We start from the raw sequence: 20,987 nt of genomic DNA on the forward strand, positions 1-20,987 counted from the left end.
CAGAATCTTATGCCACATAATTTGTCTTTGAAGACAGGTGTAAATATAATGTAAATATACTTTTTATCAGCCAATTTGGAAGCATATTTCCCCTGCATTCATTTTCTAACCTGATTTCTTTTTTAAAAGATGTATTTATTTTAATTGGACAGTCAGATATAAAGAGCGGAGGAGAGACAGACAGGATGATCTTCCATCCGCTGATACCCAAGTGGCCACAACTGCTGGAGCTGAGCCAATCCGAAGCCAGGAGCCAGGAGCCGCTTCCGTGTCTCTCACACAGGTGCAGATTTCCAAAGCATTGGGCCGCCCTCGACTGCTTTACCAGGCCACAGGCAGGGAGCTGGATGGGAGGCAGGGCCACTGAGATTAGGATCGGTGCCCATATGGGATCCTGGCATGTGCTAGGTGAGGACTTTAGCCACCAGGCTATTGTGCCTGGCCCTCTAATCTGATTTCAAGTTTGCCAACCAGCTCAGCTCTCAGCACAGCTTCAGTTAGTCCTGTATCAGTCAGGATTAATAGTAGCCCTAATGGCTAAGGTGAATGTCTGTTTTTTGTAGTTGCCCTATTCAAAATATCTTAAAAGCAGTAAATTTAAATAAGTCAATACTAATAATTCATGATACTGACATCATGGGAAAATTGAACCAAGGAAAGGTTACAGATTCATCTAAGTTTAAACAGTTAGTAACTCAAGAACGCAGATAATTTTATTTAAACTTCAAAATCATGGGGCTGGAGCAATGGCCCAGTGATGAAATCCTCCCTTGCATGCATCAGGATCCCATATGGGCACTGGTTCATGTCCCGCCTGTCCCACTTCCCATCCAGCTCCCTTCTTGTGGCCTGGGAAGGCAGTAGAGGATGGCCCAAAGCCTTGCAACTCTGCACCCTTGCGGGAGACCAGAAAGAAGCTCCTGGCTTCTAGCTGCTGGCTTCAAATCTGCTTGGTTCTAGATGTTGTGGTCACTTAGGGAGTAAACCAGGAGATGGAAGATCTTTCTGTATCCTCTTCTCTCTGTAAAACTGCCTTTCCAATAAAAATAAACAAATCTTTAAACAAAGCAAAACCAAAAAACTTCAAAATCATGGTCTCTGGGATCTTTGTAGTTGAACAGCAACCTAATCCTTCACCTGTCCCACTTGTGTCTTGTATGGGTGCTGATTCATTCTCAATTGCTCCACTTCCAAATCTACTCTTTACTTGTGGCCTAAGAAAGCAGCAGCAGATGGCGCACACATGGGCAACCTAGATGAAGTGCTGGGATCCCAACTTTGGATCAGCTCAGCTGCAGTTGTTGTGGCCATTTGAGGGGTGAACCTGTACAGGGAAGATTTCTTTATGTGTCTCTCCCTTTCCCTCTGTAACTATGGCTTTCAAGTAAAATTAATAAATGTTACATTTTAAGAAGTATGTTGTAGCTTTTCATAATGGCAGGTGGGTTTCTATTCTCCATTTTCCACTCAATGTGAAATTGCCACTTGTTTTCTACTTAGTTTAAGTAATGGAATCTTTATCAGAGTCCAGTCTCTAAAATAGAGGTAAAAATAACATCTCTCTGCCCATTTTATAAGGTTTCACAAAGATTAAAATGAGAATCAAAAACGTTAGGACAGTGCTGTGGCTCAACAAGCTGATTCTGCACTTGTAAGTACCAGCATCCCATAAGGGGAACCGGTTCATGCATGGGTGCTCCACTTCCCATCCAGCTCTCTGCTTGTGGCCTGCGAAGGCAGTGGAGGACGGCCTAGGTCCCTGGGATCCTGCACCCATGTGGAAGACAGGAGTAGGCTTGAGGTTTTTGGCTCCTGGCTCCTGGTTTCAGATTGGCTGAACTCCGGCCATTGTGGCCATTTGAGTAATGAACCACCTGGTAGAAGATCTTTCTCTATGTCTCTCCTTCTCCCTATAAATCTGGCCTTCCAATAAAAAGTAGATAAATCTTTAAAAAATGAAAAGGAACTAAGAAAATGTCTCTTCAGTGTTGGATGATTATGGGGGATTATTAATATTATTATAAATTCAGAACAAGTCCTCACAGAGCTGGCATTTATTTTAGCTTTAAATTTTGCCTTTGTCCTTTGTTTCAGTGTGCTAAATGAGACTTTAGAGGGATCTTCATAAAATGAAATATTAAACAAAACATTGGGCTCTAACGGATCACTTGAAAACATTTCCATTAGAAAGCAGGGTATATGAGACAGGACGCACATCTTGCCATTTTAAGGTCAACCCAATCTTTTTTTAAAAATCTAAGATGGGATTGATATTTAAATATTTATACTCAAAGAAAAATAACCACAGCTAAGTTTTTCATTAAAACAGCCATGTGGGGGTGGCCCAGTGCAGTAACCTACCAGCTAAGGTCCTTGCCTTGCACTCCCTGGGATCCCGGGTTCTAATCCCAATGACCCCAATTGCCATCCAGCTCCCTGCCTGTGGTCTGGGAAAGCAGTCTAGGACAGCCCAAAGCCTTGGTACCCTGCATCAGCATGGGAGATCTGGAAGAGCCTTCTGGCTCTTTGCTTAGGACTGGCTCAGTTACAGCCATTGCAGCCGCTTGGGGAGAGAATCAGCAGACAGAAGATCATCCTCTCTGTCTCTCCTCTTTTCTGTATATTTGTCTTTCCAATAAAAATGAACAAATCTTAAAATAAAAAACCAGTCATGTGGGGTCTGGTAAAGTAGCTAGAATGACAGGCATTACATATTAACCTCCTGCCTTGGCATCATGTCAGAGCTGGCTGCTTCCTCAGAACAGGCTTTCAGTGCTTCTGGGAAGAGACTATCACATCAAGCTTTAGTTCTACCTTTCTGGATAAAAGAAAATATCAAAGACTTATTTGAAGATGGAAAATTGTCTAGCAATTTCAAAGCTAATAATTCTATATATGTGGTACAGCTAGAAGAGCTCACTTAGTAGTTAATTTAATTCTTCATCCTTTTTTATATCAACCACATGACTGAAGTTAAGGATATGTGGTCTGGAGCCTGGAATGTCTGTGTTCAGACATTAACTCCGCTAATTACCAGTCCTATGAGCAAGTACTGAGTGGCTCCAAGCCTCAGTTTTCTCCCCTGTGAAATGGAGACAAACAGGATTTATCTCATGGAATCATGAATCATGGAAAGCTAATGAATTTATACATGTAGCTTTTTTAACACATAGTAATGATACACAAATATTTAGTATTACAATTAATAATTTATTTCTCCTTTCCCATACTTTAAGTGAAAATAAAAATATTGACCTTAAAAGTCTAAATGAGATAGTTTCCTTAATTATTTATGTGAAAAGTAGAGAGGCAGAGAAACAGAAAGTGGCAGAGAGAGATTTCCCATTTGTAGGTTTACTTCACAAACTACCACAATAGCAAGGGATTCAACAGACCAAAGTCAGGAGCATGGAATTCATTCCAGATCTCCTCTGGGGGTAGCAGGAACCCCACAACTTGACTTATCTATCACTGCCTTTCAGGTTTCCCATTAGCAGGAAGTAGGATCAGACAGGAAGGTACTGGGACTCAAACCAGGCACTTCAATATGGGATACACATAAACACACAACCCAAAAATAATCCTAATCAATAATTTTTTTTTGAAAATTCTTATCACAGGTTGGTACATGCTAACAGTTCAGCACATGGTTACAAATATTAGCATTAGTAGAAAATGCATTTTTAAGGCTTATTTCTAATATTATTGAGTCTATGATGGTCTCCAGTGTTGGTAAGAAACATTTTAAGAGAGCATAAAATTTCTTTTTATTTGATGGACTGAGAAAATTGTTAAAACCAAATAATCTGAGATTGCAATTTAAATGTACTAACATATCAAAGACATCTGGCACCATATAGTTATTAATAAATAGTGGTCTGAACTTTCTCTGTATGCCCTTTAATATTTACTAAGTGTTTGTATTTGATAACTCCACAAATATATTTTAGACTTAATGGATCCTTTCTCCATCCCACCACACCACTCCAGGTTCTTAGATAAATGTTTCTTTAGATTTTCAATAATAAAAAAGAAGATTTGGGACTTCTATAAAAAAAAAGGGAGGAATAAAGCAATTATCATATGTTGAGTACATATCTGCTTTCTGTATGGCAATCCCATTCAGCAATATTTTGCAAACTAACGTACCATCCCTTCATTTTAAGTAAAGAATTAGAGGCAATAGGATATAGAGCCAGTGAGTGGTATTTAACAGTTTTTTCTTATTTATTTGTATTTGAAACACACACACACACACACGCACACACACGCACACACGCACACACAGAGACAGAGAGACAGAGAGAAGAGAGTTCTTGTCTCCACTGGTTCACTATCCAACTGTCCACAACAGTGCTTGCAAAATCCTTGGTTGCTCCTGGTTAAAACAAGGAGCTCCGAACTAGATCTGTGCTCTCACACGGATAGAAGAGATACAAGTACTTCATGAATAAAAGGGATAATTATAACTGCCTCCTGAAATCATTATGAAAAGTAAGCAGTGCCTTAAAAACCACTTGGTATTCTTTAAGTTGCTATGCAATTATCGTTGTTACTAGAAAGTATTTAAGTAATATTTGCCTATAAGTGGAGATGTTCTGGTCCTAAACATTGTGAAAAATACAGAAGTAGCACGAGCAAGAGGATAAGTGGAAGATCTTCTGTCTCTGTATGAGTTTTAAAATACTTCTTCATCTTCCATGTTGTACCTTATTGAAGTTGTCACAAGAAGTTCTAGGTTGTACTAGCTAACTTCTTTTCTTTCCAGCCTCATTCACACAACTTCCCCTGATTTGAGAACTTGAATCAGATGCCTTTTCTGAGCTCACTATCACATTTGATACTTTTCCCTAATGCAATATGTCTTACTGCCATCATGTTTTTGGAATTACTTGCCTGCCTTAACACTACACAATTTCTTGTGTTCTTGAGGATATCAAAAAATGGAAAATAATTGTTGAATGAATTACAGCATGAAAATATGAATGGATAAATGAGTGGGTGAAACAGGGATTTTGCAAACATATATGTAAAGAAAAAGGGAGAAAGCAAAAACATAAGATTTAACAAGAAATTCAAAGACAGTAGTTAAGTGAGACAAGCAGTGTAAACTGACAACAAAAAATCAAGAAACCAATCTGACCGTAATATCTTGTGTCTTGTAAATGTTCACATAATGGCATTACCCCAGTACAAAAATATTTATTAAGTGCTTTTAAAAAGATGTCCATATTTATTTGAAAGGCAGAGTTGTAGTAAGAGAGGGGAAGGAGTAGAAAACAGAGAATTTCTGTTCACTCCACAAATGGTCACAACAGCCAGGGCAGGCTCAGGCTGAAGCAGAGAACAAGCAGCTTTTTCCAGCTCTCCCACATGGGTGGCAGGGACCTAAACGCTTTGTGTCCCTTCTGCCACTTTCCCAGGACGTTAGCAGTAAGTTGGACTGAAAGTGGAGCAGGCAGGACATGAACTGTTTCCCACATGGGATGCAAGCCATTGAAGGTGGCAGCTAGCCTGCTACCTATGATACCAGTCCCTATTTATTGAGTATTAAATATATCTCAGTTGCTCTTCTCTGTGAAAGTTCACTATTTTATATCCTACTTTAAGACATATGATTTATTACCTGATTATTGCAATAGCATCATAAATGGTTTGTCTACCTGTTGTTTCTGTGTGATTATATCAGGGTGCTTCAAAAGATTAGTGACTTGAACTGGACAAGTGGGATGCTGGACTCTGTATGGTGTAAACTTTTAATTAGGGAATCTCAACGGAACTTGAGCTATGGTTATGCATCAAGGTGAAGGAATTCATGATGGGGGAAGGGTTTGGGGTGAAGGGGGGGAATCCCAGTCATGTAATGCAATGTAATTAATGAATAAATGAATATTAAAGAAAAAAAAAGAGATAATGTTATTTTTGATATAAAATAGTTTTTGAAATCTCTATTATTTTCCACAATACAAATTTTCAAGAAAAACTTTGTAGAATCCTCAAATAATGCTTTTTAACTAGAGGAAACGATATGATAAAAATAAAATATTGGAAAGAAACAATAAAAAAGGAATATAAATTAGATGGATAGGTAATAAAATGAAAATGGATATAGCCACAAAGACTGAAAGAGATGTCTGAGAAAATAATTGGAGGTAATATTTAAAAAATGTCTTTTACTCAGATATAGTTTGCTCCATAGTGAAATTATCTAGAAGCAAAGTGAATAATGCAATTCAAAATTCATGAGATTTAGAGGTGTATAGCATATTACGTCTTTGGAATGCAGTGATTGTATCCCACAATTTTCCTAGGCAATGTTATAGTAATAATCAATAGAATGATACTATCGAGAGTAGCTAAAGATACAGGATATGTTAAGGGATTCAAGGATTATAACTGCTATAATGGCTGATTATGAATGCATAGATGCACATGTGGACAGTTACAAATCAGTTCTCTTGTCTTTTGTTGACTATTGCTTTAGTTATGTGTAGATCTAAAAGTCAATTTCTAGAAGAAGAGATATTTGCATTTAGGCACAGATTATAGCAGATTTCAGTTATATACATAGAAGGTTGAAATAAACAGCACACTGCAGTGGAGATGGCTCAAAGGAAGGGACAACTGGTCCTCTCACGGGTTTCCACTTTCCATCATTAATCATTATGTTTAAAAGACTTGTTTGAAACACGAAGTGATAGAGCAGGGGAGAGAGAGACAGAAAAAATACTCCATTTGCCATTTCACTGCTCCAAAGTCTACAATATCTGCACCTGGGCCAGGCTGAAGTCAGGATCCCAGAACTCTATTTGAGTCTTTCACACAGTGGAGAAAAGGACATATATTTTGGGCCATTATTCCCTGCATGTTAACAGAAATTGCATAAATAGTAAAGTACTCTGGACTTTAACTAGTATGCCAATACAAGATGTGAGCAACCGAAGCAGCACTGCACCACAATGTCTGAGCCTCATTAATTCTTTTTGAAATCAAGAAGTCCTGAAGGCCAAGGTTGAACTCTTCCTAATATAGTATGTAGCACTGATTAAACAACTATTTGGATTTAGATATATAGGCCTATGTGTGTTTATATATTCTCATAGATGAACTGTATAATAGAGACTAGCATATTGGGAGGTGAAGATATATTGCAGTATGTGTCTCTACTCCAAAATAAAAGGAAATTTCCAATGAAACTGTTAAATCTACCTTGACGATATGATCATCACCTATACCTACAATGCCACGACACACTGAAACAGCACACTGTTGAAACTGTGACTATTGCGGGAAGATACACTATTGTAATAATATGGGAGGAAACGGGCTGGGCAGAGAACACTGAGGCAGGAAGAGGAGGCAGAAAAGGGAATCTCTATGCCCACAAAATTGTATCATGGAAAATAACAACAAACAAGAAAAGGACAGAAAAAGGTAACTATCTGAATTATACATTTACAGCAATAACAGTTATAGATGCGTCATAACAACACTCCACAAAATTATGACATAGTATTGTATGTTTATGCCTAATTAATTTATGAGGTACATAAGAAACAATAAATATATAAAAGACAGTGTTAAAATTCCCATTACTGCTTCAGTATTGTTAACACCCAATTCATTTCCCTGGCAGGAGATAGCAGTTGAACATGTTTTATAACACATATTGGTATTATCCCTCCTCAATTAAGATTCGTCAAGTTCCCCATTAGTATAGTCGTTCTTTCTACTTCCAACAGGGTAGCTCTATCAATCAGGCCTCACGGTTTAATGTAAGTAAACCCAAATGGTTATGTGGTGTCAACATCAATAAGGAGAAAAAACTCCCCTCAAGGCTTCATTTAATAGTCTATTCTCCATCTGTCTCACTGGCTTTGCCCCACTCTTCACTTGCTGTCACTACAGGATACTTTGAAAGACACTTCATAGTACCAGGCTCCCTATTGGGGGAATCAAGCACGCCGAATGCAGCAAGATAGATAACTCAAGGACATTTGCTCATGAATCTTTAATTTGGTTAAGTTTTATCGTGATCTCCAAAAGGTTCTGATGCCATGTTTTTTGAAATGTTTTAAGGGAAAGCTACATTATGCTGGTTATTGAGAACTGCTATGAATAAATAACATTTGCAAATTATCCAGAGGATAATTCTATTAGTCTGAGAGGTTAGATTGATAGACTCGTTTATACCATATTTGGTTGCCCTGAATTCTATATTGGATTTTCAGTGCAGGTGGTACTAGATATTTGCTGTAGTCATAAAAATAAATATTCTCAATAAAGCATTAAGACCATATGAATTTCTGTGATAAAAATGTTCTAGTGTTTTGCATAATAAATAAGTAGAAACAGTGTACACAGATTACAACATATTTGAGTAGCTACAAACTATTATTTGCTACATTTTCATAAGAATTTAGACAATGTTTACTCAAAAGAGAGTTTATTTGTGGCTATGATAGAATCTTTGTTTTTTAGTAGTATTAATAACTACTAATATTTACCAAGTGTTGACATTTTCCAAGCACTTCATATGTATTAATTCAGTTTACCATCATAGTAAATCCATCAGATGAAAAGTATTATTCTGCTCTTTTTTTTATAAATGGAGCAACCGAAGCAGAGGGCAGTTAGACAGCTTAAAGTAACACAGCTAACACATTAAGGAACTGGTCAAGGTGAGATTAAAACCCGAGCAACATGGCTCCAGGACACTGGTACCTGATCACTTTTCCTGTACTGACCAAGTTGTAAAGTAGGGTCACTTGTCTGCTCAGCGTACTACCTACTCTTTGATTAAAGGCGTACAGGAGAAGATTTTTTTTTCCCTAGGAAAGAAGGAATTTTCAGTTCATCCAGAAACAGTTTCAAATCATTAAATATTTAAGATAGGAATACAGAGGTTAGAACATGTTCCTAGTTTGATAGAAGATACTGATTCTTTGAGAACTTTCCTAATAGAGCCTATGTAACTTAAGGAATCATTAAAGGACTGTTTTTACAAAACTGAAGAAGTAATTGGGAGCTTTGTTCAATTCTCAAATGTGAGTACTCATATGTACTTTGGGGCCTGTTTTATTTGCCAGGGAGTGTTAATATCCGCAGAAAACATTTCTGGTATGTTAATTTCACTTTCATGTTGTGGATAAAAATAATTTAGTTTATAATTAAATATTTGTTTTTTACATTAAAGTAAGCAGGAACATTTCCCCAAGCTTTGATGGTAAAACACACAATTTTGTTCTGCTTGGATGGAAAGCTTCACATTTTTCTTGAGACCCTTAGGAGCGCAGCTCATTTTGTAAGGCCTGCTAGACACGTGAGTAAAAACATTTGAGAAACAGTGGTCTAGTCTCTAACCAGTTTCAATCTATAACGTTAAATGTCAACAGACTAGAAAATGACAACAGTACAAAACACTTACTATTCTGCAAGATTATTCCCTAGATGGTAAAAAGTATCAGGATGGGAGCTTAGGGACTGGGGCTGTGGCACAAAGGGCTGGACTGCCTGCCCTGACGTAGCACGTGAGCACACATTTTGGTCTTAGCTGCTCTACTTCAGATCAAGCTCCCTGAGAACATGCCTGTGGAAGCAGTGGAAGCCGCAGTCCATGCGGGAGATCAGAATGAGGTTCCTGGCTCCTTGCTCTAGCCCGGCCTAGCTTTGACCATTGCAGTCATTAGGGAAGATTCTCTCTTTCTCTGTAATTCTTTCCAATAAAGAAAATAAATACTTAGAAAAAATGTAACGATTATCAGTAGTAAAATAGTTTGACTAAACCAGCCTTGCTCCCCACATGGAACAAAAGCTGTGGAATTTAGCTCTCAAATATAACTAAGATTCCTCCATGCTTTTTCTCTGGAGTGGTTACTTCTCCTCCCCATCTCGGATTCCAGTCCTTACCTCATTCCTTTAGCATTTCTCCTACTTCTTCACATAGCAGCCAGAGCACTTTTTAAAACAATAAATCAGATAATTTAATTTTCTTGATGTACTCTTCAATCGATTTTCATTATAATTAAAACTAAATGTGTTCTTTATCATCATCTACAAAGTTGTACATCACCCAGCTCCTGTCTTTTTTAATTTCCGAGACTATCTAGCTGCACTCTTTGATAACTAAACGAGGTGAGGGAACATCATGCTAAGTCCATCAGAAAGATAGCTGGGTACACTAATGCAAGGTTAGGTGAATTTTGGTTTGTAAGACTGGGCAACACAATACTTAAAGCTTGAACTTAGGTCTCTGACATTTTTTTTAAAGATTTATTTTATGTTTATTGGAAAGACAGATACACAGGGAGGAGAGACAGAGAGTAAGATCTTCCGTCCATTGATTCGCTCCCAAAGTGTCCATAATGGCCAGAGCTGCGCCAATCTGAAGCCAGGAGCCTGGAGCCTCTTCCAGGTTTCCCACATGGGTGCCCTATATGGTATCTCTAACTTGGGCAGTCTTATCATTTCTGAGCCAAAGACCATTCTATAACATTATTGCAATGGCTTTGTGGTCTACAAACTGAAAACCAGATATGTACCTCATAGTGAATGCTGGCTTACAGGGAACTCATGGGCTTTGCACCAGGAGAATTTTAACCAAGATCTTATCATCTGTGTGCTGCATTTTCTTCTATTAATGGAAAAACAAAATTTGCCAGCTTATTTAGGTATGCATTTCTTTAGATATTAAAAACAGAGATAAGCTAAGTCATTGCTGTATTATACTAATAAAAAGTTGTTTAACAAAAATAATTCTGTACGTACATAGTGAATGTGATTATAAATCAAGGGAACAGAGAAATAGTTCTTAAAACAGGTTGAGCAAGATATAAGCATACGAAATAAATGGGTTCCAATGTGATATGTTTTTACAGGTTGTTGGAAGTTTCCCATTTCACAGAAATATTTCCTGACTGGCCTGTGTCCCATCAGTAGAGATTTATTCTCTTGGTTTACTATTTTAGAAAAAACAGAAAACAGGCCTCAAACAGTACTTAATGTAAAATCTTAGAAAACAGCAACTTTCTATGACCTTCTAAAAATGGCAAGTTTCACACATAATATCATTATTAAACTTGTACAATCCCCTAGGAAATCAGAAGATGCTTTATGTGAAACATACAGATGAGAAAGCTAAGATTCACAGAGACTGAATCTCTTGTTCAGGGTCATCTCAGTAGGAAGTGGTAGGTCAGGATTACAGTTTAGTCTTGTGATAGAGGCTCCGTTCATCAACTAGAATTTCTCCTTCAAAAGACACTATATGAAACCAGAAGTTGGGATGTGGGATAGGGCTATGGAATGTGCAATGCAGTATGTGCAGTATGTGTGCTTTTAAAGAATTTGGATCACTTTAAAAAATACATATTAGTTATGTGCATCTTTAATTAAGTTTTTGAAAGTGGACAGAAAGATATCTTGCAACTATTTAACTCTTCCACTGGATTTAAGTGCCTGGGTTTGGCCAGGTCAAAGCAACAGACCAGGAACTCTTTTTGGATCTCTCTCATGGGTAGCTGGAGTCCAAACACTTGGGTCATCTGTCACTGCATTTCCACGTGTATGAGCAGAGAATTGTGTGGGAAGCAGAGAGGAGGGAAGTCAATAATCATTCTGATACTGGATGCTAGTATAGCAGGTGGTGGCTTAACTCACCCATATTTTTTCCTTTGAGAGTAGTTTCTGTTTTATCTTGTTGTCAAGGCTTTTATGTGGCTGATATATTCTGGATACTTATCCTTTTTCAGCTAAATAGCATATAAATATTTCCTCCCATTCTGTTTGATATCTATTCACTCTTGGTTGTTTCCTTTGTTGCACAGGCTCCCATATTGGATGTTGAAGAGACAGGTAGTGACTGTATAAGTTACACCACAATGTCAGTCCCAGAGTAATGCTGATCTCACAAATAAGCTTGACAGAGTTCCACCTTTTTCCAGTGTTTTGGAAGAAGCTAAGAGTATTGGAGTTAAGTTCTCTTTAAATGTTTTGTAAAATTCAGGTGCCAAGCCAGTAGGTCTTACTTTTCTTTGATGAAGGACTTTTAATTACTCCTTTAATCTCATTCCTTGTTATTGGCTTGTTTAGATTTTAAAAGAAATTTAGTAGTTTATAAATAGCAAAGATTTTTTCCTTGATGTTTTCTAACTTGTTATACATAGTTGTTCATAACAGGTTTTTTTTGTTCCTTTTTATTTCTGGGATATTCATGGTAATTTCTTTTTTACCTCATTGATTTGAGTTTTTCTTCTTTATTAGTCTAGCAAATCGTTTGTTCACTTTGTCTTTGCAAAAAATGAGGTTTCCATTTTGTTGATCTTTTGAATATTTTTAGTTTCAATTTAATTTATTTCTGCTCTGATTTTTATTTCTCACCTGCTGAATTGAGTTTGATTTGTTCTTGTTTTTCTAAGTACTTGAATTCTATCATTAGATTGCTTTGAGATTTTTTTAACTTGTAAGCTTTTATTGCTATAAAAATTCTCTCAACATTTCTTTTGTTGTTTTCTATAGCTTTTGATATGCTATGTTTTTAACTTGATTTGTTTCAAGAATTTTTATAATGTTTTTTAAAATTTCTTCAATGATTCTTTGGTCCTTAAGTAGTACACTGTTTAATTTCTACAGATTCATACATTTTATACTGTTTTTCTTATTGATTTCTAGTTTTGTCCCTTGGTGGTCTCAGAAGACAGAAGCATCATATGATTCTTTATTTTATAATTTATAGATACTTGACTTGTGGCCTAATACATGGTTTATTCTAGGAAATAGTCTATATGCAGAAAAGAAGAATATGTATTCTGTAGTTTTTGCGTGAAATGTTGCATAAATGTATTGCGTTCATGTGCTATGTAATATATATGGTTTAAATCTGTTGTACTTTTATTGATTTCTGTCTGGATGAGCTGTCCACTGATATATGTGGTGTTGAAGTCCTCCACTATTATTTTGTTGGAATCCATTTCTCCTTTTAAGTCTAATAATTAATAATATTTTCTGCATATATCTTTATATATAATATATATGCAGTGGTTATGAATATGTATTTGTGATTGTTACATCTCATTTCTGAATCAATCCTCTAATCAATATATAATTTTTTTACAGCTTTTTAAAGTTTGTTCATCTAACATTAGTATAAAAATTCCTGTTGATTTTTTATTTACATTTTATTGGTATATCTTTTTCCAACTCTTCGCTTGTACTTTATGTGTATATTTACTTGTGAAGTGATTTTCTTGTAGGCAGCATACAGTTGGGCTTTGTTAAATACCAAAATTGTTCATCTGACCAATCTATTTCTTTTTATGGTCTTTTAGATTTATTTATTTATTTTTATTTAGAAGGCAGAGCTACAGAGAAATAAGGAAAAAAGGTAGAGAAAAGGAAAGAGAGAGAGAGAAAGAATTTTCAAGTGGTCAGGTCAAATTAGCAATTAGAAGCTTCTCCAGGTTTCCTGTTTGAGTGTGGGGGGCCATGTACTTGTGTTATCTGCTGCTGCTTTCCCAGGTACATTAGTAGTTGCTGGATTAGAAGTGGAGCAACAGGGTCTTCAACAGGTGCCTATAAGGGATGCTGGCTTTGTACGCAAAGGCTTAACTTGACATACCACAACACTAACCCCCCAGTCTAAATCATTTGAATGCAAATTTAACCTATTCGCATTCAAGGTTAATATTAATGGTTAAAAATTGACTTTTGTCATTTTGTTGGTTAGTTATTGTTTGCATCTGTTCTTAGTGAATTTGGTCTGTCCTGTATTTTCATGATTATTTTTAATGTAGGATATATTGTACGGCTGGTCTTGTGGTGAAGTTTCAGTTGTAAACATTTGGTTCTTTTTAATGATTTTTATTCACTTACTGAATTTTTCATGCAATCTATTATTTTTCACATTTCTTTCAACTATATTCTCTTGTTTTTTTAGGATTGTTATTCTGAAATTTTTTTCAGACATGTCATTGAATTTCTTACTATTAGGACCTATTTCTAGAAAACTACACTCTTTTGGCAATGCCCTGCTTCTTTGCTTTTTCATGTTTTGTTTGTCCATACTTTGGTATCTGTGCTTTGATATATGCTGGAACTAAGTTTTTTAGATAAAATGCAAGCAGATATCACTTGGGTTGTTTGCTTGCTGTGGCTTTATAGATAAGCCCAGAAGAATAATGTCTGAGGGATTTTTTTTAGCCTTAGTCAATGTCAGCAGTTTGCATGAGTGCCGTAGTTGTCTTGCCTGGAGCATGTTATGGAGGCATAAGTTTCTGAAGTTGATGTGGACTCCCTAGAATGTGTACCTCTAATCTCCAAAGAGTTGGGTGCCAGTCACATTAGGGTTTTTGATGGCTGCAGCCTCTTTCTTGATGCTGAAGGAAACAGATGTGTCTTTCCTCTTGTCTGGTCAGGTAAGTGTGAGAGATGCTTCAGAATGTGATGAAGACCTTGCCTCCATCCTACTGGGTGACGACAAGACACACAGGGGATTTTGCGTTGATTGGTGTGAATCTGGAGCATTCCTATGCAGACAGGTCATTCTGTAGGTCCCACAAGGTAGATACCAGTGACTCTGAGTAATAGAGTATTAACAGTCACAGTCCTAGAACTGAAGGATGCAGTGGAGTCATAATGCTGGTCTTATAGAGTGAGAACCACTTCTGTTGGGGATTGTGGACAGACAGCTGCCGGTCCGAGGCACAGCAGTGCAGGTAGGGCCCTCCACTGGGGAAGAGGTGGAGAGCTGGTCCCCCAGGATTACAGCATCGGCAGCAACAGTCCTAGTCTCCAGGGCACAGGCATGCAAGGCTGACACTGTGACTTGTCTCTCAGCCTCTAACACTGTGTGCTAGGACAGGTGGAGGAACCTTCCTCAGATCTGCTTCTCTGATTTTTTTAATGGTCTGTTGCTGGTGCTGAGACCCCAGGAAGTCAAAAGGGAACACTCCTGGATCATGCAAAGTGAAGGAACAGGGCTCCAGGGCTTGTGCCCAGAATTCCCACAGATGTAGGGGTCCTACTCCGTATCCTGAAAGTTGTCTGGCCTTGGTCCCTGTTACCACCTGGACTGTTTGCTGTCCTGTAAGTCAAGGTAGAGTTTTTAGAGTGAATCTGCCACAGCAGCTTGGAGTCTGATCCTTTGTGGGCAGAGGAAGGCAGTGTAGGTTCCTTTGGAAAGCAATGAGTTTGTCTGAAATACAGACAGCTTTCTAGGCTGGACTCAAAGTTAAGATTGGCTTAGTCCCATAGTTAAGGCTGCTTGTCTGGCAGTGGTGGTGGAAGGGTCAGGGTGCTGTCTTATTTTTTCCTGGCAAGGTGGTCCCCCCTTAGCTGATGAGCTGATGCTGAAGCAGCTGTGCCATGCGCTGTTCCTCTGTAGCTCCCCATTGACTTTTGGAGTATGTGCTTTTTGTTATTCTATTAGGTCTTTCCTGAACATTTCCCATCTGTTCCCTGGAAATACGATCCTTCCGTGATTGCTTTGGTGTTTTTCTGTGGTTGAGGTTCCTGAGGTTTCTTTCTCTGCAGCCATCTTGGCACTTCCCAACTTCACATTCTTTGAATCTTCTTTTGCCATTCCCCTACCACAAATGTCCTTTCTGACCTTGATATTCTGACCAGTGTTCATCCATTTTTCAAATTCAAACCCAAGTCATTTCTTTCTTAAAACTTTTTTGATGCCATATATTCCTACATGTTACATGTGTATGTATAGAATATTTATATAATCTAAATATTTTTTAAACATTAATAAATTGGGGTTTTTGGAAAAAGCTTACAGAGGGTGGGATCCTCATAATAAGGGGACAGAAACTGTTTATTTGTTTACATATGCTTGTGCTCTGTTTTGATAGTTATTAAATGTTATTTGTTATTCAAACTGGCATATTAGGTAAAGCCACCACTTGAGATGCTGTCATCCCACATGGGCAACAATTTGAGTCCTAGCTGCTCCACTTTTCATCCAGCTCACTGCTAATGCAACTGGGCAAGCCGTGGAAGATGACCTAAGCATGTAGGCCCCTGAATCCACGTGGGAGACCCAGATTAAATTCTTGGATCCTGGATTCCATCTTGTTCCACCATGGCCCTGTGGCAATTTCAGGAATGAACCAGCAGACAGAAGATCTCTCTTTTGTCCTTCCCCAAACTCTGTGTATGTGTGTAATTCTGTCTTTCAAGTAAATAAAATATATCTTTGCAAAATATAAAAGAATGAAGCAATCAATATCCCTCTTAGAAATGCACCTGTGCAGGCCTGGCACGGTAGTATAGTGGTTAAAGTCCTCGCCTTTAATGCGCCAGGATCCCATATGGGCGCCGGTTCTAATCCTGGCAGCTCCACTTCCCATCAAGCTCCCTGCTTGTGGCCTGGGAAAGCAGTTGAGGACGGCCCAAAGCTTTGGGACCCTGCACCCGCGTGGGAGACCTGGAAGGGGCTCCTGGCTTCGGATTGGCTCAACTCCCGCCATTGCGCCACTTGGGGAGTGAACTATCGCACGGAAGACCTTCCTCTCTGTCCTTCCTCTCTATATATTTGCCTTTCCAATAAAAATAAATAAATCTTAAAAAAAAAAAAAAAAGAAATGCGCCTGTGATGAGCCCAATGCGGTAGCCTAATGGCTAAAGTCCTCATCTTGCATGTGCCGGGTTCCCATACAGATGCTGATTCTAAACCCTGCAGCCCTGCTTCTCATCTAGCTCCTTCCCTGATTGTGGCCTAGGAAAGCAATCAAGGGTGGTCCAAAGCCTTGGGACCCTGCATTAACATAGAAGACCTGGAAGTGGCTCCTGGCTCCTGAGTTCAGATTGGTGCAACTCCAGACACTGTGACCACTTGGGGAGTGAATCAATGGACAGAAGATCTTCCTCCCTGTATCGCCTCCCCTGTATATCTGACTTTGTGATAAAAATAAAGTAAATCTTTAAAAAAAAAAAAAGAAAAAGAAATGAGCCTGTGAGACTCATGGTAATGTCTAGAAGACAGGCCTCTGAGAGGACATTAGCAATGGTCGAAGTGTTAAGTGGTGTGTGCGGCTGCGTGCTGATGGCCACAGACACATCTAGGCCTCTGAACTGACAGGGCTTGCTTCACACATTTACCATGTACCAAGCACGAGAAGAAGATTTTTGGTGAAGGTATTCTGGTCCTTCGGAGAAGAGCTAGGAGCAGAAACTAATAAACTGAGGTATATACTGTAGGAAAAAATTGACTCTTCCCACAACACCATCCATAAAAGCATTCCCTGTGATGTCTGAAATGGATTGAGATTTATAAGTGTGACTACTACAAATAGATTGCACTCACTGAGTACATATTATTTGCCCACAACTGCTATAAGTTCTTTGCATTCATTATCTCACTTAACAATGACAGCAACCTGGGAGACGGATTCAGTAACTGTTTCCTTTCCCAGATGAGGAAACAGAAGCTTGAACAGGTGAAACTGCTTGCCAAGAATTACATAGCCAGAGGCAGAGGTAAGTCCTAGTTCTGGTTTAGCTTTTTTTTTTTTTTAAAGATTTATTCATTTTATTACAGCCAGATATACAGAGAGGAGGAGAGACAGAGAGGAAGATCTTCTGCCCAATGATTCACTCCCCAAGTGAGCCGCAATGGGCCGATGCACGCCGATCCGAAGCCGGGAACCTGGAACCTCTTCCGGGTCTCCCACGCGGGTGCAGTGTCCCAATGCATTGGGCCATCCTCGACTGCTTTCCCAGGCTACAAGCAGGGAGCTGGATGGGAAGTGGAGCTGCCGGGATTAGAACCGGCGCCCATATGGGATCCCAGGGCTTTCAAGGCAAGGACTTTAGCCGCTAGGCCATGCCGCCGGGCCCTAGCTTTTTTTTTTAAAGATGTATTTATTTATTTTTTATTGATATTTATTTTTTATTGGGAAGTCAGATATACTGAGAGGAGGAGAGACAGAGAGGATCTTCCATTGGCTGATTTGCTCCCCAAGTGGCCGCAACAGTTAGACCTGAGCCCATCTGAAGGCAGGAGCCAGGAGCCTCCTCCAGGTCTCCCACGTGGGTGGCAGGGTCCCAAGGCTTTGGGCTGTCCTCGACTGCTTTCCCAGGGCACAGGCAGGGAATGAGCTGGATGGGAAGCAGGGTTGCCGGGTTTAGAAACAGCATCTATATGGGATCCCAGCACATGCAAGATGAGGACTTTAGCCATTAGGCTACCTGGTTTAGTTGTTTTAAAACTCACACAAACTCCCAGACCCGTCTCTAGCTACGTACTTCTATAAGGAGCACAGTTTTATATGATTTGGATTTCATTTTTACCATAACAAGAAATTAAGGTGTTTCCTCTAGCCAGGTTTTATAGCTGTTAGAAACACAGTTTTTCAGATGAAAAGCTGTACAATCATAAGCAAGTTCCTCATCCCTTAGAATGTCAACTTTTACATTTCTAGAATGAAAGTGAAAGCCCTTCTTTTTGTGTATTTGGAAGGATAATATGAACAGTATATCTAAAACAGTTAGCAAAGGGCCTAAGTTATAAAGTAGCTTTAATAAACATTGCTTTACTATGGAACCAGGTAAGTAAAATGGTATTTTCTAATTAAAGTCACAGCAAATATTAGTGATAGGATGAGAGCAAATAGTTCATTGCTCATATAGATAAAGTTTTGCACAGTTCTTCAGAAAGCCAAGAGGATTATCTTTATTGCAAACCTCATTTTTAATTAAGAGCACAAAGATCAGACATTTCTGCCTAGAAATCTGTATTTCATTTATGCCACAGATGCACATTTTCAGCGTCCACATTTTCATTCCCTGGCTAAAGATATACCAAGCTACTTCAGCAAACCTGATATTGCAAAATAAATGAGAAAAAAAAAGCTAAAAGCTAAATCATTTAAAAAGATATACCAAAGAATAGAAAGACCAAAGCATGAAAATAGACCAGTGAGGAAAGCGAACTAGCAGGAAGTTGTGTCTACTTTTGTAAAGGCTTATAAGTGGTTTCAGCAAGAGAGGCAGGAAATCAAGCCACAGCCATCTCTCTCACTTTTATACACAAAACATAAAAATAAAGGATACATATTTGTATGTGATTTTAATTTTGATAAGAAGCATTGTACAGGCAAAAGTTGCAGAAAAGTATATGAAATAAAAACTTTTTTTGTAAAAACAATTCAAACCCCACTTATATTTGAGGGAGTTTGCATTTAAATACATTTGTATATCTCTGATAAAAACATGAAAGGTTATGCCATGCTGTCACATTGCTTCTTAGGAAATACCTGGGATACTCATGGAACCGCCTGCAACACCGAGCACCTATAAGAGGACATTGCTAATGGTCAAAGAGTGGCAATGTGTGTGTCTGCACGCATCTATGCAAGTGAACTGACACAACTTACTTCACATGTTTGCCACGCACCACCCTCACATTTCTCAAGGTAGGTCACTCCGCAGACAGTGTGACAGAGATTTTCATTTCTTGATTATCTTTGTATTACATTGTCAGTTGTAATAAATGCACATTATTTCAAAACATTTAAAGATAAAGAGTAAAAAAACTGTGTATTATTATTCATTCACTTTTTACTAACTTATTTATTATTCAATATTTACTGCATTTTTATTGATTATTTAAGTGAACTAAATTAGCCTGAACTGTTAGGCCTGACCTTTTTTTTTTAACAGTATTAATGGTTAAATAGCTTAGTAATATGATTCTCACTCTATCCTAGAATTCTGTTCTGTTATCCCTTAGAATTATTAGATAGATTGAAATCATTTGCAGTAGTCGTCTCTCCTTTCATTTCCACCTATAGTTACTGCTCTACATTGTCAAATTGCACTGTTGTTGGTGGTAACAAGAGCATGGAATTCAATGTTGTCTGTAAACTCAACAAATGGGAAAACGTGGTATGCTACTCCCCGCCTTTTGAACTCAGCATTATCATCTCTGCTCAAACACCACCATTTTACAGTGTGGTTGGAAAGTGCAAATGAAATCCGATAAGGACAGTATTAATAAATGAAAAGTGATGCACAAGTACCTATTTTTTATTTCAACACACACACACACACACACACACACACACACACATATGCTACTTGTTTCACAAAACAGGACTGTTACTCATGCTTACAAATATTTTCAGGTTTCCCCTTGAGGCAAGACTATAAATATCTGACATTGAAATCTTACCAGTTCTTTAAGATATAACTCAAATGGCAGCCAGAATGCTCAGTTATTCTAAAAAAAATAGCTGACATGCTGTTAAGAGAACGTGATTTCTTGTTGGCAATAAAAGCAAACTCAGTTAACCAATAAACAAACCTGACCTGGCATAGTCATCTTCAACAAGCATGTGCTTTGGAATTGGTGAGTACCTTCCTGGAGAGATGGGCGGCAAGGAAGTTTTGTATTCTAAAGTGCCGTTGTTGCCAGAGAGTAAATGGTTTTCCATCGGTGGTGAATAAGCTAAGGGGTGGGGGAAAAAAAGAAAAGAAATGTGTTAAGTGGGTGATTCAGTGTGTCATATTGCACTTTGGAGGCTTCGTTAAAAATAGGCTTGCCACATTCCTAATATTCTCTTGTCCTTCAAAAAGAAGGAGTTGCTATTGGTTTGCATTTAATACACACAGGCACATGGTGGTGACCTTTGGGATAAAGAATAGTGTAATAAGAGCTGTATCTGTAACCCAGTTAGTATAATTAGGTGAAGAGAAGAATTGGAGGGAGAACCAGTACCCATATTTTCAGAATGATGATTAATTTTCTGGGAGAACCAGTACCCATATTTTCAGAATGATGATTAATTTTCTATCGAAAAAATGTTAGCTTTATAATTGCAGAACCCATTTTCTTTTCACATAATATCCCATCAGCAAATGAATAAGGCCAGTAAGGAGCAAGTTCATTTAAAAAATGTTTATTTTTTTATGTATTTGAAAGACAGAACAACAGAGTTAGACAAAGACAGACAGGCAGAGACAAAGACAGAGATGAAGACAGA

General features: G+C 38.2%; 1 protein-coding gene across 4 annotated transcripts in view; it reads right to left on the reverse strand.

Moving 5' to 3' along the window:
* DLG2 (discs large MAGUK scaffold protein 2) overlaps window positions 1–20,987 on the reverse strand; it is a 746,421-nt gene that overhangs the window by 425,635 nt on the left and 299,799 nt on the right. For all 4 annotated transcript variants that reach the window (XM_058663676.1, XM_058663675.1, XM_058663674.1 and 1 more), the window contains one exon: window positions 20,314–20,452. In XM_058663676.1, the coding sequence (XP_058519659.1) occupies window positions 20,314–20,452 (139 nt within the window). The remainder of the gene's footprint in view (window positions 1–20,313; window positions 20,453–20,987) is intronic.

The sequence above is a fragment of the Ochotona princeps genome, chromosome 4, assembly GCF_030435755.1.
Source record: "Ochotona princeps isolate mOchPri1 chromosome 4, mOchPri1.hap1, whole genome shotgun sequence".
NCBI lineage: Eukaryota > Metazoa > Chordata > Mammalia > Lagomorpha > Ochotonidae > Ochotona > Ochotona princeps.